The sequence below is a fragment of the Anomaloglossus baeobatrachus genome, chromosome 1 (genome assembly GCF_048569485.1).
Source record: "Anomaloglossus baeobatrachus isolate aAnoBae1 chromosome 1, aAnoBae1.hap1, whole genome shotgun sequence".
Classification (NCBI taxonomy): Eukaryota; Metazoa; Chordata; class Amphibia; order Anura; family Aromobatidae; genus Anomaloglossus; species Anomaloglossus baeobatrachus.
This window is the reverse complement of record NC_134353.1, coordinates 87,038,541-87,062,306: the sequence shown is the minus strand read 5'-3', so window position 1 is coordinate 87,062,306 and position 23,766 is coordinate 87,038,541. Positions and strand designations below refer to the sequence as shown.

The 23,766-nt window shown below is 45.7% G+C and overlaps 1 protein-coding gene across 1 annotated transcript in view; it reads right to left on the bottom strand.

Moving 5' to 3' along the window:
- LOC142305892 (ADP-ribosyl cyclase/cyclic ADP-ribose hydrolase 2-like) overlaps positions 1 to 23,766 on the bottom strand; it is an 80,424-nt gene that overhangs the window by 7,782 nt on the left and 48,876 nt on the right. Inside the window, exons 2-5 of the mRNA XM_075346901.1 lie at positions 15,989 to 16,189; positions 12,923 to 13,052; positions 9,355 to 9,490; positions 9,128 to 9,210 (exon numbers count right to left, since the gene is read on the bottom strand). Coding sequence (XP_075203016.1) covers positions 9,128 to 9,210; positions 9,355 to 9,490; positions 12,923 to 13,052; positions 15,989 to 16,155 — 516 coding nt within the window. The 5' untranslated portion in view covers positions 16,156 to 16,189. The remainder of the gene's footprint in view (positions 1 to 9,127; positions 9,211 to 9,354; positions 9,491 to 12,922; positions 13,053 to 15,988; positions 16,190 to 23,766) is intronic.

Sequence of the window (23,766 nt, the reverse complement as noted above, 5' to 3'; positions counted from 1 at the left end):
GGTTCGAGGTTCTCCAGTTCTAGGCTCGAGTGATTTTGGGGCCTGTTCTAGATCGAACTAGAACTCGAGCTTTTTGCAAAAGCTCGATAGTTCTAGAAACGCTCGAGAATGGTTCTAGCAGCAAAAAAACAGCTAATTCCTAGCTGGCTTTCCGCTGTAATAGTGTAAGTCACTCTGTGAATCACACTATTATGACATTTCAGTGTATAGTGCGCGTGAACAGCGCCTTCAGATCACTCCTGTTTGTATAATGGCGATCGCCATTTTTTTTTTTTTTTCCTTGTCTTCCTTCCCTAAGTGCGCGCGTGTAGTGGGGAGGGCCATTATGTCAGCCAATCCCAGACACACACACAGCTAAGTGGACTTTTAGCCAGAGAAGCAACGGCATGTGTGATAGGATGTCCATGTCACATGTCCCTGCATTATAAAAACGAGTATCTGGCCGTCCGGACGCCTTTATCTCTTCTGCGTCCTTGGTGTCAGACATCACTGGCGCAGCTCCGTCCTGAGTCCTATCGCCGATACTGCTGTATACACAGCGCTGGACAGCTTAGGGAGAGCACTTTCTATAAGTCCTTTTAAGGGCTCGTACCGGCAGGGTCAGAGCCATAGGTGACAGGTCCTGAAAACAGAGACAGCGTCTGTGTAGCTAAGGTCAGGGATTTCGTCGCTGCATTTCCCCATTAGGAGGGAATAGAAAGGCAGGCTTCCATTCCTCTACCCAGAGCCCCACAATCCTGGCACTGTACCCTCCTGTCCTCTGCACACTCCAACTCATTATAACTAAGCCATTATACTAGCAAACACTCAGTGTACCTAGTGGCATCCTAAACGTGGCTATTAGACTTTTGTCTAGTCACACTAGTGCAAAGACATTTGCAGCACCTCTACCTGCATTGCACACTCCAACTCATTATAACTAAGCCATTATACTAGCAAACACTCAGGGCGGCTTTGCACACTACGACATCGCAGGTGCGATGTCGGTGGGGTCAAATCGAAAGTGACGCACATCCGGCGTAACTTGCGATGTCGTAGTGTGTAAATCCTAGATGATACGATGAACGAGCGCAAAAGCGTCGTTATCGTATCATCGCTGCAGCCTCCGACATTTCCATAATGCCGGTGCAGCGACAGGTGCGATGTTGTTCCTCGCTCCTGCGGCAGCACACATCGGTGTGTGTGAAGCCGCAGGAGCGAGGAACTTCAACTTACCTGCCGCCGGCTGCAATGAGAAGAACGGAGGTGGGCGGGATGTTTACATCCTGCTCATCTCCGCCCCTCCGCTTCAATTGGCCGCCTGCCGTGTGACGTCACTGTGACGCCGCACGACCCGCCCCCTAAGGAAGGAGGCGGGTCACCGGCCAGAGGGACGTCGCACGGCAGGTATGTGTGTGTAAAGCTGCCGTAGCGATAATAATCGCTATGGCAGCTTTCACTATATATCGAACGTGCGACGGGGGCGGGACTATCGCTGCAGCATCGGTAACACATTGTTACCGATGTTGCAACGTGCAAAGCCCGTCTCAGTGTACCTAGTGGCATCCTAAACGTGGCTATTGGACTTTTGTCTAGTCACACTAGTGCAAAGACATTTGCAGCACCTCTACCTGCATTGCACACTCCAACTCATTATAACTAAGCCATTATACTAGCAAACACTCAGTGTACCTAGTGGCATCCTAAACGTGGCTATTGGACTTTTGTCTAGTCACACTAGTGCACAGATATTTGCAGCACCTCTACCTGCATTGCACACTCCAACTCATTATAACTAAGCCATTATACTAGCAACTGATGCTGCCAGTTTAAGGGCCGTAGTTGCATTGTCAGGGATATTTATTCTTTATTATTCTGCTGTTAATAAAGCTAGACCACCGCTGCAATCTACACCACCTCTCAATTTTTACTACCACATTTTAAGTGCACAATCTTGTCGCAATCAACATGAGTGGCAAAATGACAGATGCTGGTGGAAAGGGGAAGAGGCGTGGTGGAAAAGGAAAAAAAGGGTTTGTCCGTGGGGAAGGTGGCAAAGCTCCATTATCATCTGCTGAAGAGAGACCATCTACCAGCAAAAGTAAGATGTCTACTACTTACCGTGGACAATCCGATGTGCTCCCTTTTTTACGGACACGAACAACAGGAACAAAGGTAGATGATGGCCAAAAAAGGAAAATGCTTGAATGGATCTCAAGTGGTCCAACAAGTGCCCTCTCAGCCACTTCAAGTACCGCATCCAAAAAACACCAGTCCTCTGAGTTGTCATCCCAATCAAACTTGCTTTCTCCCAGCTCTGAAGTCTCCATCAGCCCTGCACAGTATGGTGGAACTGAGATGGCTGAGTCTGCAGAGCTGTTCAGTCACACTATAGCCTGGGAATCAGAGGTCTGCTCCCAAGCTACAGTGAGTACAGAACAGGAAATGGTCTGCAGTGATGCCCAGAACCTTTGTGACTCTGATTCAGGCCGTGAGGACCAAGTTTCTGAGCATAATGTTGACCCTTTGTCACAAACTGTAACACCTGTGGTTATAGACAATGAGGAACATACTGATGAAGATGAGACGCAGATACCCGATTGGGATGACAACTTAAATATTCAGTCAGGGCAAGAAGAGGCTCGGTCTGAGGGGGAGGGGAGTGAAAACACAACAATTGATGATGAAGTTCTAGATCCCACCTACTGTCAACCCCCAGTCAGGCACTCGAGGAGGTCAACAGAGGCGGTGGAGGAGGATGCAACCGACGACGAAGTTACCTTGCGCCTTCCTGGACAGAGTCGGAGCACTGGTAGCACGTCTACAACTGCATCCTCAGCCACCACTCTGCCTCTGAGCACTAGTCGGGGGGGCTCAGCAGGTCGCATGCCCTCTAAGCCTTGCCTAGCCTGGTCCTTTTTTGACATAGAAAAAGATCGCCCAAATTATGTGATGTGTAAAATTTGTCGTGATTCTGTTAGTAGAGGTCAAAACCTCAGCAGTTTGACAACTTCTTCCATGAATCGTCACATGAATAAATATCATAGGTCCCGGTGGGAAGCTCACTGTGCTGCAATGCGGCCTAGCGGAGCGAACCATCCACGGCCTGCCCCTTCCAGTGCATCCGCGTGCTCTTCATCTTCTAGGACTGTGGGGACAGCTGTCACATCTGGTTTTCCACGCACAACTTCCACCACTGTAACCGCAACAGGCACTTTGCTTGGTAGGTCGTCAGTTGGTTTGGAAGGGGAAACAAGTGAGTGTGTACAGCTCTCTCAGACATCGATAGCACCAACGTTGGATGAAGGCAACATCATGTCTCCACCTGCACTTTCCTCACAAACCTGCATTTTTCCAGGGACACCCTACTCAACACCGTCTACACACAGCAGCCAGATCTCTGTCCCTCAGATGTGGTCAAATAAAAGGCCATTTCCTGCGACCCATGACAAAGCTAAGAGGTTGACTCTATCCCTCTGTAAGCTCTTGGCTACCGAAATGCTGCCTTTCTGCCTAGTGGACACACAGGATTTTAGAGACCTTATGTCTGTCGCTGTGCCCTAGTACCAGATGCCTAGTCACCACTACTTCTCTAAGAAAGGTGTGCCCGCGTTACACCAGCATGTCGCACACAACATCACCGCTTCCTTGAGAAACTCTGTGTGTGAACGGGTGCATTTCACCACCGATACTTGGACCAGTAAGCATGGACAGGGACGTTACATGTCGCTGACTGGGCACTGGGTAACTATGGTGATAGATGGTGAAGGGTCTGCTGCACAAGTCTTGCCGTCCCCACGACTTGTGTGTCAATCCTCTGTCTGTCCAAGTTCCGCCACTGCTTCTGCATCCTCCACCTCATCTGGGTCCTCCACCTCCGCCCCAAGCCTGCCTGGTCAGGCCACCAGCGTTCTCACTGCGCAGAAGGAATCACGCACCCCTCATTACTATGCTGGCAGCAGAGCGCAACGGCATCAGGCGGTCTTTAGCTTGACATGTCTTGGGAATAAGAGTCACACAGCTGAGGAGTTGTGGTCAGCTCTGCGGTCCGAGTTTAATAAATGGTTGTCTCCACTCAACCTGCAGCCTGGTAAGGCCGTGTGCGACAATGCTGCAAACCTGGGTGCGGCCCTTCACCTGGGCAAGGTGACACACGTACCTTGTATGGCTCACGTGTTGAACCTTGTCGTCCAGCAATTTTTAACACACTATCCCGGCCTAGATGGCCTTCTGAACAGGGCACGAAAACTGTCTGCTCACTTCCGCCGTTCAAGCGCCGCAGCTGAGCGACTTGCATCACTCCAGAAGTCTTTCGGCCTGCCGGTTCATCGCCTGAAATGCGATGTGGCGACACGCTGGAATTCAACTCTCCACATGTTACAGCGACTGTGGCAGCACCGCCGAGCCCTGGTGCAATACGTCATGACGTATAGCCTGGGCCAACGAGATGCAGAGGTGGGGCAGATCACCCTGATGGAGTGGTCTCAGATCAAGGACCTATGCACCCTTCTGCACAGTTTCGACATGGCGACGAATATGTTTAGCGCTGACAATGCCATTATCAGCATGACGATTCCAGTCATTTACATGCTGGAGCACACGCTAAACACTATTCGGAGTCAGGGGGTGGGACAACAGGAAGGGGAGGAACTACAGGAGGATTCATATGCGCAAGGGACAACAACATCACCAAGGTCCAGACGTTCATCATCACCATCGCAGCAGGCATGGGACCATGGGGGACAGGGATCAACAAGGGCGCATAGTAGCAGGCGAAATGTTGAGGAAGGTGCAGGAGAACATGAAGAAATGGAGGACGAACTGTCCATGGACATGGAAGACTCAGCGGATGAGGGAGACCTTGGTCAAATTTCAGTTGAAAGAGGTTGGGGGGAGATGTCAGAGGAAGAAAGAACGGTTAGCACCTCTATGCCACAAACACAGCGTGGACTTGGTCCGCATGGCTGTGCAAGACACATGAGTGCCTTTTTGTTGCACTACCTCCAACATGACCCTCGTATTGTCAAAATTAGAAGTGATGATGACTACTGGATTGCCACACTATTAGATCCCCGGTACAAGTCCAAATTTTGTGACATAATTCCAGCCATAGAAAGGGACGCACGTATGCAGGAGTATCAGCAGAAGCTGTTACTCGATCTTAGCTCGGCTTTTCCACCAAACAACCGTGCAGGTGCAGGGAGTGAATCTCCCAGTTGTAACTTGACAAACATGGGACGGTCTCGTCATCTTCAACAGTCTACCCGTAACAGTAGGACCGTATCTGGTGCTGGTAACAGCAATTTTATGGAATCTTTTCATAATTTTTTTAGACCCTCTTTTGCAAGGCCACCAGAGACAACAAGTCTGACACATAGTCAACGGCTGGAGAGGATGATACAGGAGTATCTCCAAATGAACATCGATGCCATGACTTTGCAAATGGAGCCTTGCTCCTTTTGGGCTTCAAATCTAGAAAAATGGCCAGAGCTCTCCAGTTACGCCTTGGAGATTTTGTCGTGTCCAGCTGCCAGCGTTGTCTCTGAACGTGTCTTCACTTCAGTGCTGCTGGGTGTGTGCTGACAGATAAGCGCACGCGTCTGTCCAGTGACAATGTGGACAGACTGACGTTCATCAAAATGAACAAGTCATGGATCCAGAAGGAATTTACTACCCCTGTGTCATCCTGGGGAGAGTAAATGCTTGTGGATTTGGAATGTGCTTGATGCAAATCAAAACATCCTGTTTGCAACTGGGGCACAACTGCTGCCACTGAAGGGGTGGGTGTGTGTGGGGCACAATTTTTGGAAAAAAGGGAGACTCCGCTTGGAGTAACCCTTGCTTACATTGTTTTTAAAAGAAGCCAAGATGAACAGAGCTGTGATCAGGAAAAACTTTGCTACCTACCACGGTGTCATGCTGGGGACGGTTAAGAATAGCGTATTTTTGAATGTGCTTGATGCAAATCTAGCTGTGAAGTGTACAACTAGGGCACAAGTGCTGCCACTGAATGGGTGGGTGTGTGTGGGGCACAATTTTTGGAAAAAAGGGAGACTCCGCTTGGAGTAACCCTTGCTTACATTGTTTTTAAAAGAAGCCAAGATGAACAGAGCTGTGATCAGGAAAAACTTTGCTACCTACCCCGGTGTCATGCTGGGGACGGTTAAGAATAGCGTATTTTTGAATGTGCTTGATGCAAATCTAGCTGTGAAGTGTACAACTAGGGCACAAGTGCTGCCACTGAATGGGTGGGTGTGTGTGGGGCACAATTTTTGGAAAAAAGGGAGACTCCGCTTGGAGTAACCCTTGCTTACATTGTTTTTAAAAGAAGCCAAGATGAACAGAGCTGGAATCAGGAAAAACTTTGCTACCAACCCCGGTGTCATCCTGGGGACGGTTAAGAATAGCGTATTTTTGAATGTGCTTGATGCAAATCTAGCTGTGAAGTGTACAACTGGGGCACAAGTGCTGCCACTGAATGGGTGGGTGTGTGTGGGGCACAATTTTTGGAAAAAAGGGAGACTCCGCTTGGAGTAACCCTTGCTTACATTGTTTTTAAAAGAAGCCAAGATGAACAGAGCTGGGATCAGGAAAGAGTTTGCTACCTACCCCGGAGTCATCCTGGGGACGGTTAAGTATGGCTTATTTTTGAATGTGCTTGATGCAAATCTAGCTGTGAAGTGTATAACTAGGGCACAAGTGCTGCCACTGAATGGGTGGGTGTGTGTGGGGCCCAATTTTTGGAAAAAAAGGGAGACTCCGCTTGGAGTAACCCTTGCTTGCTGTGTTTTTTATAAATGATCCAAGATGCACAGAGCTGGGATCAGGAAAGACTTTGCTACCTACCCCGGTGTCATCCTGGGGACGGTTAAGAATAGCGTATTTTTGAATGTGCTTGATGCAAATGTAGCTGTGAATTGTACAACTGGGGCACAACTGCTGCCACTGAAGGGGTGGGTGTGTGTGGGGCCCAATTTTTGGAAAAAAGGGAGACTCCGCTTGGAGTAACCCTTGATTGCTATGTTTTTTATAAATGATCCAAGATGCACAGAGCTGGGATCAGGAAAGACTTTGCTACCTACCCCGGTGTCATCCTGGGGACGGTTAAGAATAGCGTATTTTTGAATGTGCTTGATGCAAATCTTGCTGTGAAGTGTATAACTAGGGCACAAGTGCTGCCACTGAATGGGTGGGTGTGTGTGGGGCCCAATTTTTGGAAAAAAGGGAGACTCCGCTTGGAGTAACCCTTGCTTGCTGTGTTTTTTAAAAATGATCCAAGATGAACAGAGCTGGGATCAGGAAAGACTTTGCTACCTACCCCGGTGTCATCCTGGGGACGGTTAAGGATGGCGTATTTTTGAATGTGCTTGATGCAAATCTACCTGTGAAGTGTACAACTGGGGCACAAGTGCTGCCACTGAAGTGGTGGGTGTGTGTGTGGCCCAATTTTTGGAACAAAGGGAGACTCTGCTTGGAGTCACCTTGCGGTGTTTTACATGATTTTAGAAGGGCGTGCCATGCCTATATCTGTGTGTCCTCCACTTTTTCCTTGTCCTGCTCTTTTGTTTTCACATGAGTATATGTCCTTGTCACTTTCCCATGTGTTTGTGTTGTGTTGTGAGTTGTTTGTCACCTTTTGGACACCTTTGAGGGTGTTTTCTAGGTGTTTTTATGTGTTTGTGAATGCCTGCCATTGTTTCCTATGCAGTTCGAGTTCGGTTCGTCGAATGTTCGACGAACCGAACTCGAACGGGAGCTCCGTTCTGCGAACCGACCTCGAGCCGAACCGGGACCGGTTCGCTCATCTCTAGTGCCGAGGGAAAGAGCCTTTTTCCCTCAGCACAAAAAATTCCCATCCCCTGATTGTATCTTTGTCCCCCTCATATATAGTTCTCCAAATACTATAATGGCCCCCACATAGCCTTCTATATAGTATAAAGGGTCCCACATAACCCTTCATATATTAGAATGCACCTCCATAGTCCTCCATGTGTCATGCAGCCAGGCGCCCACCCAAGGCCTCCATGTATGTCCTGCAGCCAATCCCACCCACCAAGGCCTCCATGTGTCATGCAGCCAGCTCCCCCCCAAGGCCTCCATGTGTCCTGCAGCTAGCTTCCCCGTGTACGCACTGATTGCTAAAAAAAAATAAAAAAAACAAGTATTCACCTGTCTTCTCCTTCCACCGCTGCTCTGTCCTCACCTCTACTTGTTTCACCGCTGCTTGTCCTCATCTCTGTCCTCGTTCCACCGTGGATTCGATCGGCGTCCTCCCGTCATGCGCTCTGTGCACTCAGCACAGCAGTCGCACAGGAGTGACATCACCGCGCAGGCACGGGGGAAGAATGATGATGCATAGAGCGGCGCCGGCCGCTCTATGCAATATCATAGCAGTGTGCGATGACGGGGGCCCGGTGCCACCGCCGCTGACACCAGGCAGGGGGGCCCAGTGTCAGCGGCGGCGACTGAGTCATATAGAAGCCGCGTGGTCTGCGGCAAAACAGCGCAGCACCTCTCACAGAAAGGAGCTGGCTACTGATCTACCTGGCGGCCGCGGGCCCCTAACCTCCCGGGCCCGGTCGCAATGGCGACCGCTGCAACCACGATAGTTACGCCCCTGCTGGATCTTTAGAAATACTTTTTCTAAAGATCCCTTTATCTATACTAGTGTATACAGGGACGGTTAGGCAGGGATTAGCAATATAGACCCTGAACTTCTCGTGCTTCTGGGTGCATATTGGACCTGACCATTTCCCTTTAAAAACGTGCATTTCCTCAACAGATATTGACATGCTGCAAATTTACAAAAATGACGCAAAAAAGTTTATTAAAAAAAAATAAAAATCTCAATCTCAGCCTGAGGTCGAGATGATAATAAAACTCATCCACTTTATTGGTAATGTAAAATGCTGTAAATGTTATGTGCAAAAAATCCATACCAAACACGTGTGTGAACCCGAGCCTTAGAGGACACTTAAAGAATGAAGTAACCTGGACATACTCTTCCACATGTCCACTATAGCTCCCCTTCCCACAAGTTATTTAATTGTTATGAACAGATATAGCAAGGCAATGGATATATTAGTTTCTATCGGTTTCCATTTTTTGCCTCTGGGATATCATAGGTATCCTCCCAGTAATAACTTACAGTAACAGAAGCCAATCTCCAAAAAGACTCCTCAGCGTTGTGTTCGCACTCCGACGTAATCGGACAAGAGGTGTAGTTAAATCCTAAAGCCAGAGATAGAGATAATATACTTACACAATTATCAGATATATACTATATATTATTCCTTTTTATTACATGATTGTGTTTATTGGGTTATTCCAAGTCTCATTAGCCACCTATATACTTTACCTTGATGGTTATCTCACCTGAATGACTGCTCGTTCCACAAAAGTACAAGTTATCAATCAGCCATCCCATTAAAGTGTCACCTAGAGACATGTAGCGGTTTCCCCGATCTGACAATCTGTGCACAAGCTGTTTGTTGTTTTCCCAAAAGAGTGACTGTAAAAAAAAGTATATAATGAAGAAATAACATAAATTTTACTATATATATTCAGTATGTCCATACTACAGTCATAGCTCAAAGTGTTCTAGAAAATGAAGTATTTCTCAGAGAAAATGAATCGCAATGACACATGTTTTGTTATACACGTGATTATTAACATTGTGTATTGGAACACGTAAAAAAAAACAGAGGAAAAGGCAAATTGGTGATAAATTCACACAAATCCCAAGAATGCCTTGAAAATTGTGTGTAAATAACTGTTTCAAGCATGTGATGCTCGCTCAAACTCAACTGTGACAAATAACAGGTGTGGGCAAAATGAAATCACACCTGAAACCAGATAAAAAGGGGAGAAGTTAACAAAATCTTTGCATTGTGTGTCACACTAAGCATGGTGAACAGAAAGAGAAAAGAGAATTGAGAATATTTTACAAATACCGTATCATCAGTCTTAAGGTTACAAGTTCATCTCCAGAGATCTTGATGTTCCTTTGTCCACGAAGTGCAACATAATCAAGAAGTTTACAACCTTTGACACTGTCGCTAATCTCCCTGAACATGGGTATCAGAGAAAAATTTAAGAAAAGTTGCACCGCAGGATAGTTCAGATGTTGGATAAGGAGCCCCAAACAAGTTCCAAAGAAATTCAAGCTATCCTGAAGACTCTGGGTGCATCAGAGTCAGAATAAACTATCTGTTGACATTTGAATGAAATGAAACGCAATGGAGGAGACCCAGGAGGACCTCACTGCTGACAAAGACATAGAAAGCTAGACTGCAGTTTGCAGGATTGTACATAAGTAAGCCTAAATCCTTCTGGGAAAGCATCTTGGGACAGATGAGATCAAGAGAGAATTTATTGATAAAGCACATCAATCTACTGTTTACCAAAAAAGGAAAGAGGCCTACAAACAAAAGAACACAATACCTACAGTCAAATATGGTGGAGCTCCAAAGATATTTTGGGGTTGTGTTGCTGCCTCTGACACTGGATGCCTTGATTGTGTGCAAGGCATCATGAAATCTAAAGATTACCTAAGTATTTTGGTTCACAATGTAGTGCCCAGTGTCAGAAAGTTGGGTTTGCATCCTAAGTCATGGGTCTTCCAGCAAAACAAATGACCCCAAACATGTTTCAAGAAGCACCAGAAATGGTTGGAAACAAAGGGCTGGAAAGTTCTGAAGTGGCAGCAATGAGTCCAGATCTAAATCACATTGACACCTGTGGAAAAATCTGAAAATTGGCATTAACAGAAATCACCCTTCAAATGTGAGAAACCTGGAACAGTTTGCAAATAAGAGTCCAAAATTCCAGCTGAGAGGTGTAAGAAGCTTGGTGATGGTTATAGGAAGTGATTGACTGCAGTTATTTATTTCAAAAGGCGTGCAACCAGATATTAAGTTGAGAGAGCCAACAATTTTGTCCGGCCCATTTTTGTAGCTTTGTGTAAAATTATGTCCAATTTACCTTTTTATCTTAGTTTTCTTTTTGTTGTTCCAATACACACAAAGGAAATAAACATGTGTTTATAACAAAACCTGTTATTGCAAGAATTTTCTAGAATAAATACTTTATTTTCTGAAACAGTTTCAAGGGGGCCAACACATTCAGCCATGACTGCACTCTACTCTGTATTTCTCTTTTTCTCCTCTGGAAGTCTCAGTGCTGCCATGTATTGTCATCATGTCTTTTCATTACAGGCTAGGAAAGGACTTTTAGTATAAGGCCTGTGTCACACGGGGTTATGTGTGAGTCCTCACATGTCACTCAGCTCACGCTGGCAGCACAGCAGGAGCCGAGTGTCTTGCGAGGGTCATGCAACTGTGGTCCGATCGTGCGATCAGACCACAGCTGCAGCGGAGAGGGAGGGATTTATTTCCCTATCTCCTCCGTTGCCGGCTGATTTGAGAATCGCACTACTCTCGCATTACACTGATGTAACACGCGAGCAGTGTGATGTTTCTCTTGCCCCATAGACTTGAATGGGTGTAAGTGAAACAGGATCGCATTCCACCTGCAGCATGCTGCAACTGTTTTCTTGGTCCGATTAGGGCTGAGAAAATAATCGCTCATGGGATTTTTTATCGCATTCCATTCACACCACTTTTCTCGCCGTGTATCCTAGGCCTAACAAATGACGTCACAACTAATTACTAGTGAATGATGTAGCTCTACAATCAATAAGTTGACATGTTCAAGAGTTGATCTAGCCCTGCTCAAGTGGCCACAAATCATGTGTAGTCCTAGCCTACTGGACATCATACAATGCACCGCTCTCCAGTAGTGGAAATATGTGGCTTCCCTGGCAATAATGGAATGTGAATAAAACTTGCTAATTTTTCAAGAGAAACATTATTTGTTTTGTTTTACTGAAGCGCATTTTTTAGTGTATTTTTGGCCATTTCCTGTTTTTTGTTTTTACTGCCAGTGGTTTTTTGTGCATTTTCTGGTTGTTTTGTGAACTCCTGTCACTAATGTAAAAATAAATAAGGAATAACGTTTGGAACACCTTTCTAAGTCTGAACTGGGTGCAAAAACCTAAAATAACATCACTTTATGGAGATAAGGTATGCACACCAGTGACTATGTAAGGGGAATACATGTAATAGCAGGAACTGCTGTGTGAATACTGACATGAAAAATCCAATAGCTATATGCAAGAGTGAATATGTGAAAAATGGAATCTGCATTACTGCCATGTACATATGAATCAAGAGAAATTTAGCTACTGAATTGATCAATGCAATAGAGCCCCAACACTACGCCAAAGTATTTCTCTACGTTGGGGTCCCTAGCTTGTGTGTGTCCTCTCATGCAGTTAAAAAACTTACCGTGTATGGGAAGCTGAGACCCAGGCTATATATACGTATCATGTGGATTGGCAATAGGTGTGGTTGGGGAGGGTTCACAAACGAAAAACTAATAAACAAATAAGGAATAACGTTTGGAACACCATCATTCTTACATATAGCTATTATCTCCATATACTAATGAAAAAATATCCCGACAAGTCTAAAGCAAAAACTCTGGAAAAAAAAAAAAAAACTCTCAGGCATCTTATGGGTGTCTTTGGAGCCTTCCCAATGACTTGTATTATAAAGTTTGGACTGCCTTCAGAGCAGAAGATGCCTAAAGAATGGACAGCTCGGTTCTTTTAACCGCTTGCCATTTTTGCAAACCTGGAGCAGTTAAAAGACGCTCAAAAGCCTTAAAATATGTATCAAAATATATACAAAAATATGTACAAAAATTATGTTTCCTCATTAATGCACAATGATTTTCAGAACAGAATCCACCTGAAAAACACTTCATATCCACATACCCTAAAGGTTGACTGGCAAGGTCCCCAATCATTGCAAGTAGTCATGTTACAACTATAAAACCACATTAATTTCTGATTTTGTAAATTATACAGTTGATACAGAACCTTATTTATGGGGATGGCATGGGAGGTCAGGTTGATGTAATGTTCATAATCAGATGGGAATACAGAACATGGGTCTTTGCTGACAAAAGCACTTTTAAAGGCCTCCCATATTGCTGAACAGTTCTTGTTCCTGTAGTGATAATAAAACAGAGCTTTGTGAATTATTTATGTAGGGAACATTTGTTAACATATGAAGCGCCAACCAATGCCACTCTATAGACTTATAGTTCCATTGCAAAAAAAGAATACTGCTGTCACACTGTACAAAGGCTAGTAAGACGTAGTACAGCATATTCCCCAGTAGGTGGCAGCAGAGTAGTGAAGGAGAGACAAAGTCACACTGTAACAGAAAGGCAGCTGAAGTACAGAATAGTAACTTCAGCAGGCAGTTAACAGGCGAACCACCAGGGGGCAATAGAGTAGTCAAACAGTCAGGGTCTAGCGAGAAAAGTCAAGTCACTGCAAAGGGAGGATCAATATCAAAATCAGAAAACAGACCGAATCGGAAACCAGGAGATCAGGTATGCAGAGGGAAACATAAAGAACAAACGGGGCGGAAAGTAAAGGACTGGGGCAGGCAGACGAACGGGGGAGGGTACAAGTCAGGACTCAGTAGCAGGGAGGCAGGACAGATCGGGAACTCTCACCAGAGCCAGTATTCATGCTGCATGGCAGATATATCACTGGCAGTGAACCAAAAGTAGAGAGGCAAGATATAGTGTCCTGGGAACCAGAACAAGGAAATGGAAGTTAACCCCTATTTATTTGTCTGTGTAAACATTTAAAATACTGTGTAAGCAAGTTGATCCCTTTATGACCTTAAAGGGATGCTCCAAAAGATAAATAATTTTTATATCTGGAAGTGCATTGGGTGGGACGATGCACTTACAGCTGCTCAGCCTCACACTGTATTTCATGCCAGCACCATTCTCCTCTGGTTGATTAACAGGTTGTTCTACCTGCCACAAAGCAGGGAGAACAACCTGAGGCTAAGGAGCTAGCTGTACGTGCATTATTACACTCCACTGCACTTCCAGACACATATTCAGTGTCTTAACAAAGTATTCATACCCTGTGAACTTTTCAACATTCTTTCACGTTACACCCACAAACTTTAATGTTTATTGGGATTTTATCTGAATGGGCTCCTCTCACATACAGGTTTGCATCACTGCCAGGTGCCCCTGCGTTCCACAGCGCAATCGCTCGCCATGCATTCCACCCTGATCACTCACTATGCATTTCACACCAGTCACTCGCCCTATGTTCCACAACCGTCACTTCCCTGCATTCCACACCGGTTGCTCGCCCTGTGTTCCACAGCGTTCGCTCCCACTATGTTCCACAACAGTCGCTCGCCTTGCGTTCCACAGCGGTCGCTCTGCCTGTGTCACATAGCAGTCACTCACCCTGCTGCGTTTCACAGCGGTCACTTGCCCGGCGTTCCATAACGGGCACTCACCCGGCATTGCACAACAGTATCACTGACACAGGATTAGTGAGAGCGAAGTGATACTGCAACCCGATGTGTGTGAGTGTGAGCGGAACGGCCAGGGACCTGACAGCAATGCAGATCTCTGTGGGAGAGCCCATCCACTGTTAGCACTTGCCAGCTGTAGTTGTTCAATATCTGGATAGTACAATGTTTGTGGGGGGGGGATGTCTGCTTTCTTTTGGGGCAGTCTTCTTGCTTTTGGGGCTGTCTTCTCTCTTTTGGGGCTGTCTTCTTTCTTTAAAGAAGTGTCCTGCTGTATTCTTCAACTTTTTTAGGTGCCTGGACACTTCATTATTCAACCACAACTAGGGCTTATTTTTAGAGCTGGCCTTATATTTTAAGCATACTCCAAAAAGGCCAAAAATTCCTCCTAGGGCTTATTTTTAGGGCAGGTCTTATTTTTGGGGAAACACGGTAGAATGTGTGAACTGCCTAAAAAATAGTGAGGAGATGATACTTTGTTTCTATCCAGGGTTTGATTTCTAAAGGCCCCGTCACACTAAGCAACATCGCTAGCAACATCGCTGATAACGAACAACTTTTGTGACCTTGCTAGCGATGTTGCTGTGTGTGACATCCAGCAACAACCTGGCCCCTGCTGTGAGGTCGTTGGTTGTTGCTGAATGTCCTGGGCCATTTTTTAGTTGTTGCTGTCCCGCTGTGAAGCACAGATCGCTGTGTGTGACAGCGAGACAGCAACAACTAAATGTGCAGGCAGCAGGAGCCGGCTTCTGCGGAGGCTGGTAACCAATGTAAACATCGGGTAACCAAGAAGCCCTGTCCTTGGTTACCCGATATTTACCTTTGTTACCAGCCTCCTCCGTTCTCACTGTCAGTGCCGGCTCCTGCTCTGTGCACATTTAGCTGCAGCACACATCGGGCTAATTAACCCGATGTGTGCTGTAACTAGGAGAGCAAGGAGCCAGCGCTAAGCATTGTGCGCTGCTCCCTGCTCTGTGCACATTTAGCTGCAGCACACATCGGGTAATTAACCCGATGTGTGCTGTAACTAGGAGAGCAAGGAGCCAGCGCTCAGTGTGCGCTGCTCCCTGCTCTCTGCACGTGTAGCTGCGTGCGCTGGTAACCAAGGTAAATATCGGGTTGGTTACCCGATATTTACCTTAGTTACCAAGCGCAGCATCTTCCACGCGGCGCTGGGGGCTTGTCACTGGTTGCTGGTGAGCTCACCAGCAACTTGTGTAGCGACGCTCCAGCGATCCCTGCCAGGTCAGGTTGCTGGTGGGATCGCTGGAGCGTCGCAGTGTGACATCTCACCAGCAACCTCCTAGCAACTTACCAGCGATCCCTATCGTTGTTGGGATCGCTGGTAAGTTGCTTAGTGTGACTGGACCTTTATACGAGCAACCACAACCTACCAAGGAGTCTCACTGTCCTGGAGTCCCCTATTATGGAGAACCTAATTACCCCCAAATATGGCTGCCTGTCGGAGATCAGCAGCTGTCAGTAATACCATTGTCGTTATTGACGAGTGATCGGCTCCCACTACAGCAGACACAGTAGGTCATCACCGATAAGAGCCAATACTGATTATTGTAAATGAAGGCATTTACCCCACAGAAGGATTCACGGTTTCAATGTAGTCATAACACCTGCCCATTATAATATTTTCCAAGTTGGGGGTTGTGCCCGGCCCCTTCCATTGATTTGTGCCTTCCAACTGTATAATGAAGATCATTCCAAAGAGCAGACTTTCCAAGGTAAGATGGTTGAGTTGCATGTTGAGTCTGGGGAGCCGAAAAGAGCAGATACACCTGGAAGAAAAATAATATTCTCTACTAGACACACCACAATTATTTGATTAGAATAGAAAAAACTCCCTTGTATGAAATTGGAGACATATAAAGATAGACGGACTTTCCTGGAAGCCTTATTACAGCTTGGAGTTCTTGTCTTAAAGAATATCCATGGTTGGATCAATAATTTAGCATTGTGCATAGACCTACGACTGCATTCACACATCTGTTGTACAAATCCAGCATTTATGTATTCTTATTTATGCTGCAAGGCTAGTTTCACCCTTGCGTTGAACGGTATCCGTTGCATTGCGTTGTGTGACGGATGCAATGGATGTGTTGCATATAGTGGCACAACGGAGGCAACGGATGCTGCAAAACAACGGAATCCGTTTTGATTTATTTATTATTTATTTATTTTTTTTTACAGTTTTGCCGGCGGCAGACTATTGTGAACTATCAGCTGATCGCTCCCAGTAGCCGACCGCCGGGTGATCAGCTGATCGCTCCCAGTAGCCGGCCGCCGGGTGATCAGCTGATCGCTCCCTGCAGCCGGCCGCCGGGTGATCAGCTGATCGCTCGCTGCAGCCGGCCGCCGGGTGATCAGCTGATCGCTCCCTGCAGCCGACCGCCGGGTGATCAGCTGAGCGCTGTAACTTGCCGGCGGCCGGGCATGCGGGCGGGCGCTCAGCTGAGCGCTGTCACTTGCTGGTGCCCGGGCATGCTGGCGGGCGGGCGCTCAGCTGAACGTTCGGCCACCGCGAGCCAAAATAAAGTTTGTGATTTACAAAAAAAAAAAAGAGCATGCGCAGTGAAATCCAGAGGATTCCGCTGCTCAAAACAACGTTACATGTTGCGTTCCTCCCGCTGGGCGGAAGCAACGGAGCGTCGCCCAGCAGAAGCAACGCAGGTCCTTTTGGTACAATCCGTCAACCATACAAGTCTATGGGAAACAGCGGAATCCGTTAACGGATTCCGCTGTTTTCCAAAAGAGCGGATTGTAACGGAAGGAAAACAACGCAAGTGTGAAAGTACCCTAAGGCTATGTGTCCACGGGAGAATGTAGCTGCGGATTTTTCTGCATCAAAATCCGCAGCTTTCCCGCAAAATCCACACCTTTTCAAAGGTGCGGATTTACCGCGGAATTGCCGCGGATTTGATGCGGATTTTGGTGCGGATTTTTTTTTTTCCCCAATTTTAAAGTCAAAATCCGGATGAAAATCCGCAACAATAATTGACATGTTGCAGATTTTTCCGGATCAAAATCCGCACGAAATCCGCTGCGGAGAAATCTGCAGCGTGGGCACAGCATTTCCAAAATGCCATAGAAATGGCTGGGAAGTGCCTGAGCTGCAGATTTTCGGGAAATCCGCGGCTTTTCCGCGAGAAATCCTCGGCAAAATCCGCACATTTTCCGCAGCGTGGACACATAGCCTTAGAAATGAGCAAATCAATTTTATTCAACTCAAATTTGTGTTAATTTTATGAAATTCACAGGTCCAAGCAGAGTCAAACAATTTGCAATTTGATTTGCATGAAATGGACAAAAAATACCCAGCACCATTTTACACAGAGGGCTGAGATGACCTCAGGCACGACCACATGGGTTTCTCCATAATGTCTTACAGCTATCATATCACGTGGTATAGCTCAGCCTATCAGGAGGTATTATCATAGCCTGTATAAAAGCCGAGGCAAAGGATGCAGCTGCCATTGTAAGGTGATTTAGGATTGCAACATGACACCAGAGCTCACAGGTCAGCAATAGGGATGGGAAGAGATTGCCCAAAAATATTAGAACAATTTTCATACAAAATTTGATTTGCTATGAATAAATTTGGGCAAATCTCAACTGGAAAGATTCCAATTGCTAAGAAAATACACATGGGGAGAGGAGAGAGAGAGAGATTTTCAGACTTGATACCATATGAGATTACACTACAGGAGAGAGGACCCCACTGACCATAAGAACTTACACTCTACAGTAGATAGAGAGATGTCCCTGCTGTCAATAAGAGCTTATACTCTATAGGAGAGAGACAATCCGAATGACCATAAGAACTTACACTCTACAGGTGAGAGAGAAACCCACTGATAATGAGACCTTACACTCTATAGAAGAGAGAGAGATCCCTGCTGTCCACAAGAGCTTACACTCTACAAGAGAGAGATAGATAGAGAGAGAGGACCCTGCACACTGCACAGCTTAGATAGAGGACCCTGCTGATCATAAGAGCTTACACTCTACAGGAGAAAGATAGAGAGGATAGAGAAAGAGGAACCCACTGACCATCTGAGCTTACACTCTACAGGAGAGAGATAGAGAGAACCCTGATGACCATAAGAACTTACACTCTACAGGAGATAGAGTGATGACCCCGCTGGCCATAAGAGCTTACACTCTACAGGAGAGAGAAAGAGGACCCCACTGACCATAAGAGCTTACATTCTACAGGAGAGAGAGAGGATCACACTGACCATAAGAGATTGCACACTACAGGAGGGAGAAAGAGGACCCCGCTGACCATAAGAGCTTAAACTCTACAGGAGAGCGAGAGAGAGGACCCTGCTGAGCATAAGAGATTGCACACATTGTTCTGATCAGCACAAGGCGTAACGAGAAAAAACCCGCCAGAATTACAGTTTTAGGGGTCGCTGCAACATTGCATTACAATGCAATAACAGGCGATCAAAATGTCAAATCTATCCAAAAATTTCACCGAGCCTCAGATCCCGAAAAATTAGAACGCTACAGATCTTGGAAAATGGCGCCAAAAAAACGTATTTATTTATTTGTTTTTTACAAACTTCAGAATTTGTTTTCACTACTTGGATAAAAGTAAAACTATACATGTTTGCTATCTACGAACTCGTACTGACCTGGGGAATCATATTCCTAGTTTTAACAGATAGTGAATATATCTAATAAAAAAAAAAGTTAATGGCTCTGGGAAGAAGGGGAGGAAAAAACAAAAGAGAAAATCGTATGGGGGTGAAGGGATTAAGGCAAATATGCTGCAAATAAAATTTTTAGAAATGGTAATTTAACCTGGAGAATTGAAATGTCAAGAGATTCAATCAACTCTAGTGTTAGGCTGAGAACACACTTTGCGTTCTCCTACTTGCAGTTCAAAACGCACCTTTTGGGCTTAATTGATTTGACCAAAGTTGCCTTTTTCTGAACTTTAGCGCTGAAAACGCATGCGTATTAACCGCGTTTTTGATGCGTTTTCAGCGCTGTTTACATGCGTTTTCACCTGCGTTTTGACAGATGCGTTTTGAACATCAAGACACTGCTCAATAAAGTTTAAACAGTCAAAAAGAATGAAAAAAGAGAAAAAATTGGTTAAAATCTATTTTAAAAGGAAAAATAATGAAAATAGAATTCGCTAATATACAATTTAGCGGAAAAATAGCAATAAATGCATATTTTTCCTAAATTTAATTGTCGGGTTTTGTGTGTGTGTGTAAAGGGACATATCAAATCATTATTTTGATGTCCAAAAAGCATGCGTTTTGGTAGTCAAAAACGCATGTTTTCTGCACTGAAAAAGCAAGTAAAACGCAGGAATTTGAAGGAATCTTGGATTTTGCCATTTCTCATTGACTTCAATGTTACCAAAACGCGGCAAAAATGGCAAAAACAATTGACATGCTGCTTCTTTGAACGCATGGTTTTTGCCACAAAATATGCAATTAAACGCAGCGTTTTAACACTAGAACTACTGGACTCGTGACACCTATATAGAAATACATGGTGCAAAGTAGTCAAAATGACTACCTCCGTAGTTCTAGTGTTAAAACGCAAAGTGCGGTCTGAGAATCACCATTTTCCATTCACTATCATGGAAAACCAAAACGCATGACTTTTGGCATGAAAACGCTGCAGCTCAAAACGCTGCAGAAACGCAGGTAAAAACGCAAAGTGCGTTCTCACCCTTATGGGTTTTTTTAGTGCAGTTGATGCTTTATTACATAGCAATTTTACTTTTACTGTAAACAGTGACACCTGGAGGTTGAAAGAAGGTACTGCAGGTACTATGCACATACATTATTATAAAATGTGCATTTTTGTCATTCGTTCATGATACCATATATCAGGATTTCCATTTGTAAACCTTCTTGCAGAAATTAGGCAGTGGGCTGCAGAGGCCGAAAATCACAGATGGCATATCCAGGTGTATTGGAGGAATCAAAAACTTGACAACTCAATACTTTTTTTTCCATAGCACAGTGTTTAAATGTGTGTATGTAAAAACATGCTGCATGAAAAGCATTTTTCTATTTGAAATCAATAGAAAGTTTTCTCAAAAGAGCATTTGAAATGGCTTTGATGGGACTATTATACAAGAATTCGCTCCAAAATCAATATCAAAAACCTCAGTGTGAACAAACCATTAGTTTTTAATTTTTAGGCATTTTTTCCTGAAGCCTATTTTTAATGCTTTTTTTTCTCCTGTCCTTTCACTTGAGAGGGTAAAATTTGAAGCATATTCCATGAAGACTCATTTTATGATCTGTTTTAACATCGCCACAAATACTCCACTTGAACCTTGCCACTGGATATGTTCACATGGAGCCTTTTATTATTAAATCCATTGAGAAATAAGCTCCAATAAATTTTGATAGGAAATCTGAGCCTTAGCTCATACAGCGTTTTGTTTTTTTGGTTTTAAAACCCATTCTGTAGTATAAAAACAAACAAAAAAACACTTTTCTTTTTGATGCAATCCTGACATATTGTACTTTAAATCTAAAGGACTGCTGCAAAAAAAAAAAAAATTGTACATGAGTGGGATTCTGACTCTACGTTCACCTTTGTTCTTTATTCCATTCTTGGCTTTGGCTTGACAAACTGCACAAATAAATCTGAATTTGAGCGCATACCCTAACGTAGGGGACCCAACCTGTGTCTCACAGTCCCATGATGTGGCTCATGCCTGTGTGACGACTTGGCATGTTAGCAACAAATTTATGAGAAGCAGGTTTCCAGATGGTGACTTTTCTGAGTAGCTGTCATGGGTGTGTCACGGGTGACAGACAGTCCTGTGGTATCCGGCTATAGAAGGTCACAGTGTTTGGCTGCGCAAACTGCTCCCTGACCTTCTATTACTTCTGCTTGGTTTTCATCCCTTTCCCTTTAGGACTCTGCGGAATTCCTAAGCTTTTCAGCTGCTGTATATCAGTACTTCTTCCCTTGTCGTTATATACCTTCACTTCCTATTACTCAGTGCTGGTGATATTTTATATGCCTTTATCAAGTCTTCGGTGTAATCAGTTGATTTGCAAACATCTGGAGAATCTTGATGGTTTTTGCAGTTCCTCTCCCTGAGTCATCTGGAGATAAGTTGTTTGTTGTTTCCTTTACATGTTTGGGACACGCCCACCAGGGCCATTGGGGGGCACTCGGAACCAGGCTGGCTCTGTTTGGTAGGTCACGGCGACAGGGCCCGACCCGGGACCCTGGCGGTGTCGTTTTCAATGGGAGAGATATTTACAGGGGAAAATGATTTGTGACGCCACCTGTGGTATTCGGCTAGGGCAGCACGGTGGCTCAGTGGTTAGCACTGCAGTCTTGCAGCGCTGGGGTCCTGGGTTTGAATCCCACCAAGGACATCTGCAAGGAGTTTGTATGTTCTCCTCGTGTTTGCGTGGGTTTCCTCCGGGTTCTCCGGTTTCCTCCCACACTCCAAAGACATACAGATAGGGACTCAATGGGGACAGTGCTCCTTGATGTATGTAAAGCGCTGCGGAATATGTTAGCGCTATATAAAAATAAAGATTTTTTTTTTAATTTTTTTTTTTAGGTATGGCCGATGCTGCTGGATGGAACCGCTGGGGCAGATGGTGACACAGCAATGATGATACAGCTCCCCACAGGTGGAGCTGGGCCCCAGGGCAGAATGGGCAGTCTCTTAGCAGATGAAGTGCTTTGGATAGCGCAGGGCTGGTGACGCAGACAATTATTCCAGGACACAGCGGGATGCAGTCATTAGCTCTTTACTCACAGTTCGCAGTTCCAGATTATCACGGTTGGCTGTTCAAATGCTGTCCTTGGAGTGCTGAGTCCTGCGGTGATGAGATCCAGCCAATCCCCAGGTAATTCGGAGGCACATAGCCGGTGTCATATTCTGTTTCCCTTTCCTGGTCATCTTCCTGCGCTGGCTTCGCCCTCCTGCCCTGCACTTCACACACAGTGCCCTGAGCCGGTGTCCGCGGCCCTTGTCTGGGAGGCTCTTCTGGCCTATTCCCTAGCCGTGTGTGGTCACCTTTTCAGTGGATGCACGTGTGGCCGTGGCTTCGGTTTGCTAGCTGAGCCTGGTTGTTCTCTACTAGTCTAGGGGCCGGTTCCCCTTTGCAGCCTGGTCCCTCCACACTGGTGCGTTGGGTGTGGATGCGAGTCCATGGGTGGATTTCCCACTCCCTGTGGCTCCAAGACCCCTTCTTCCTTTCTTTCTGATCTTCCACCTGGTCCTAGGATGAGCTCCTCCGGCTCCAGTTCTCAGGACCTTTCTCTGCCGTGTCCTACCTCGTTCTTCACTCCGTTCTAAGTTTTACACCCACTAACTAATCCCACCTCCAGACTGGCTCTGGGACTGTGCTCTCCCTAAGGATCAATCTCGCTCTAACCCTGGCCTGAAGTGGTGTAGCTATAGTGTGTGTGTACAATGGCCTGTGTCCTCCTCCTTACCAGGGAATGGGGTCCCACACTCCTGGCTGAGGTGCAGTACTTCTTTGGCGACTGGACCCTCAGGAGCGCCACATTTGTTATCCTGGTGTGTCCTTTAGCACCTAGTGGGGTTGACAAAGAGCTCATATCATCTGCTCCCCACCAGGGCCTAGATAATTGTCAGCCTAGGGCCACGTATCCAGCTCAGTGCATAGGTGCAGAACGTATCTAGGGCAGTGAGGGAACACAAGGCCCAGCAGTAGGCTTGCTCAGGGGTCACCTCCTTCCCTAGACACATGGTTTCACTTTTGCCATTTGCTTGGTACTTCCCCAAACCTAGCCTGACAGTAGCTCTGTACAGAAGAGCAGATCTGGATTTGCACATACTGGACATGGGGGTTAAAAGATGAATATGAGGGAGGGGTGGGGGGGGTTAACTTGATGTAACAACACGCAGAGCTGTGAATGTGCTCACGACCATCAGTCACAGATGAATGTGACTCTTACAAAAAGTTGGGGACTACTGCCCTTAGGGAATGTTCACGTGGTGTTTTTTGAGAATCCTTGTGGAGCAGATCCACTCTGAAAAAGCCTGAGAAATAATTCAAAAGATGAAGACTCTTCCTGTTCATTTCTATGGAAAAACAGCTTTGTTGGTTTATGCTCAGACTTTTCAACGTATTTGGTTAGCTGCAGGTTTCCAAAAACGTTGAGAGGATGAGAGAAGTCAACTGACCACTTTTCAAGCATTTTTTGCTCTGAATCCACTCCATGAGTGAGTCAACAGTAAGGGGTACTTTGCACGTTGCGACATGGCTAGCCGATGCAAGTGATGCCGAGCGCAATAGTACCTGGCCCCGTCGCACATGCGATATCTTGTGATAGCTGCCGTAGCGAACATTATCGTTACGGCAGCTTCACACGC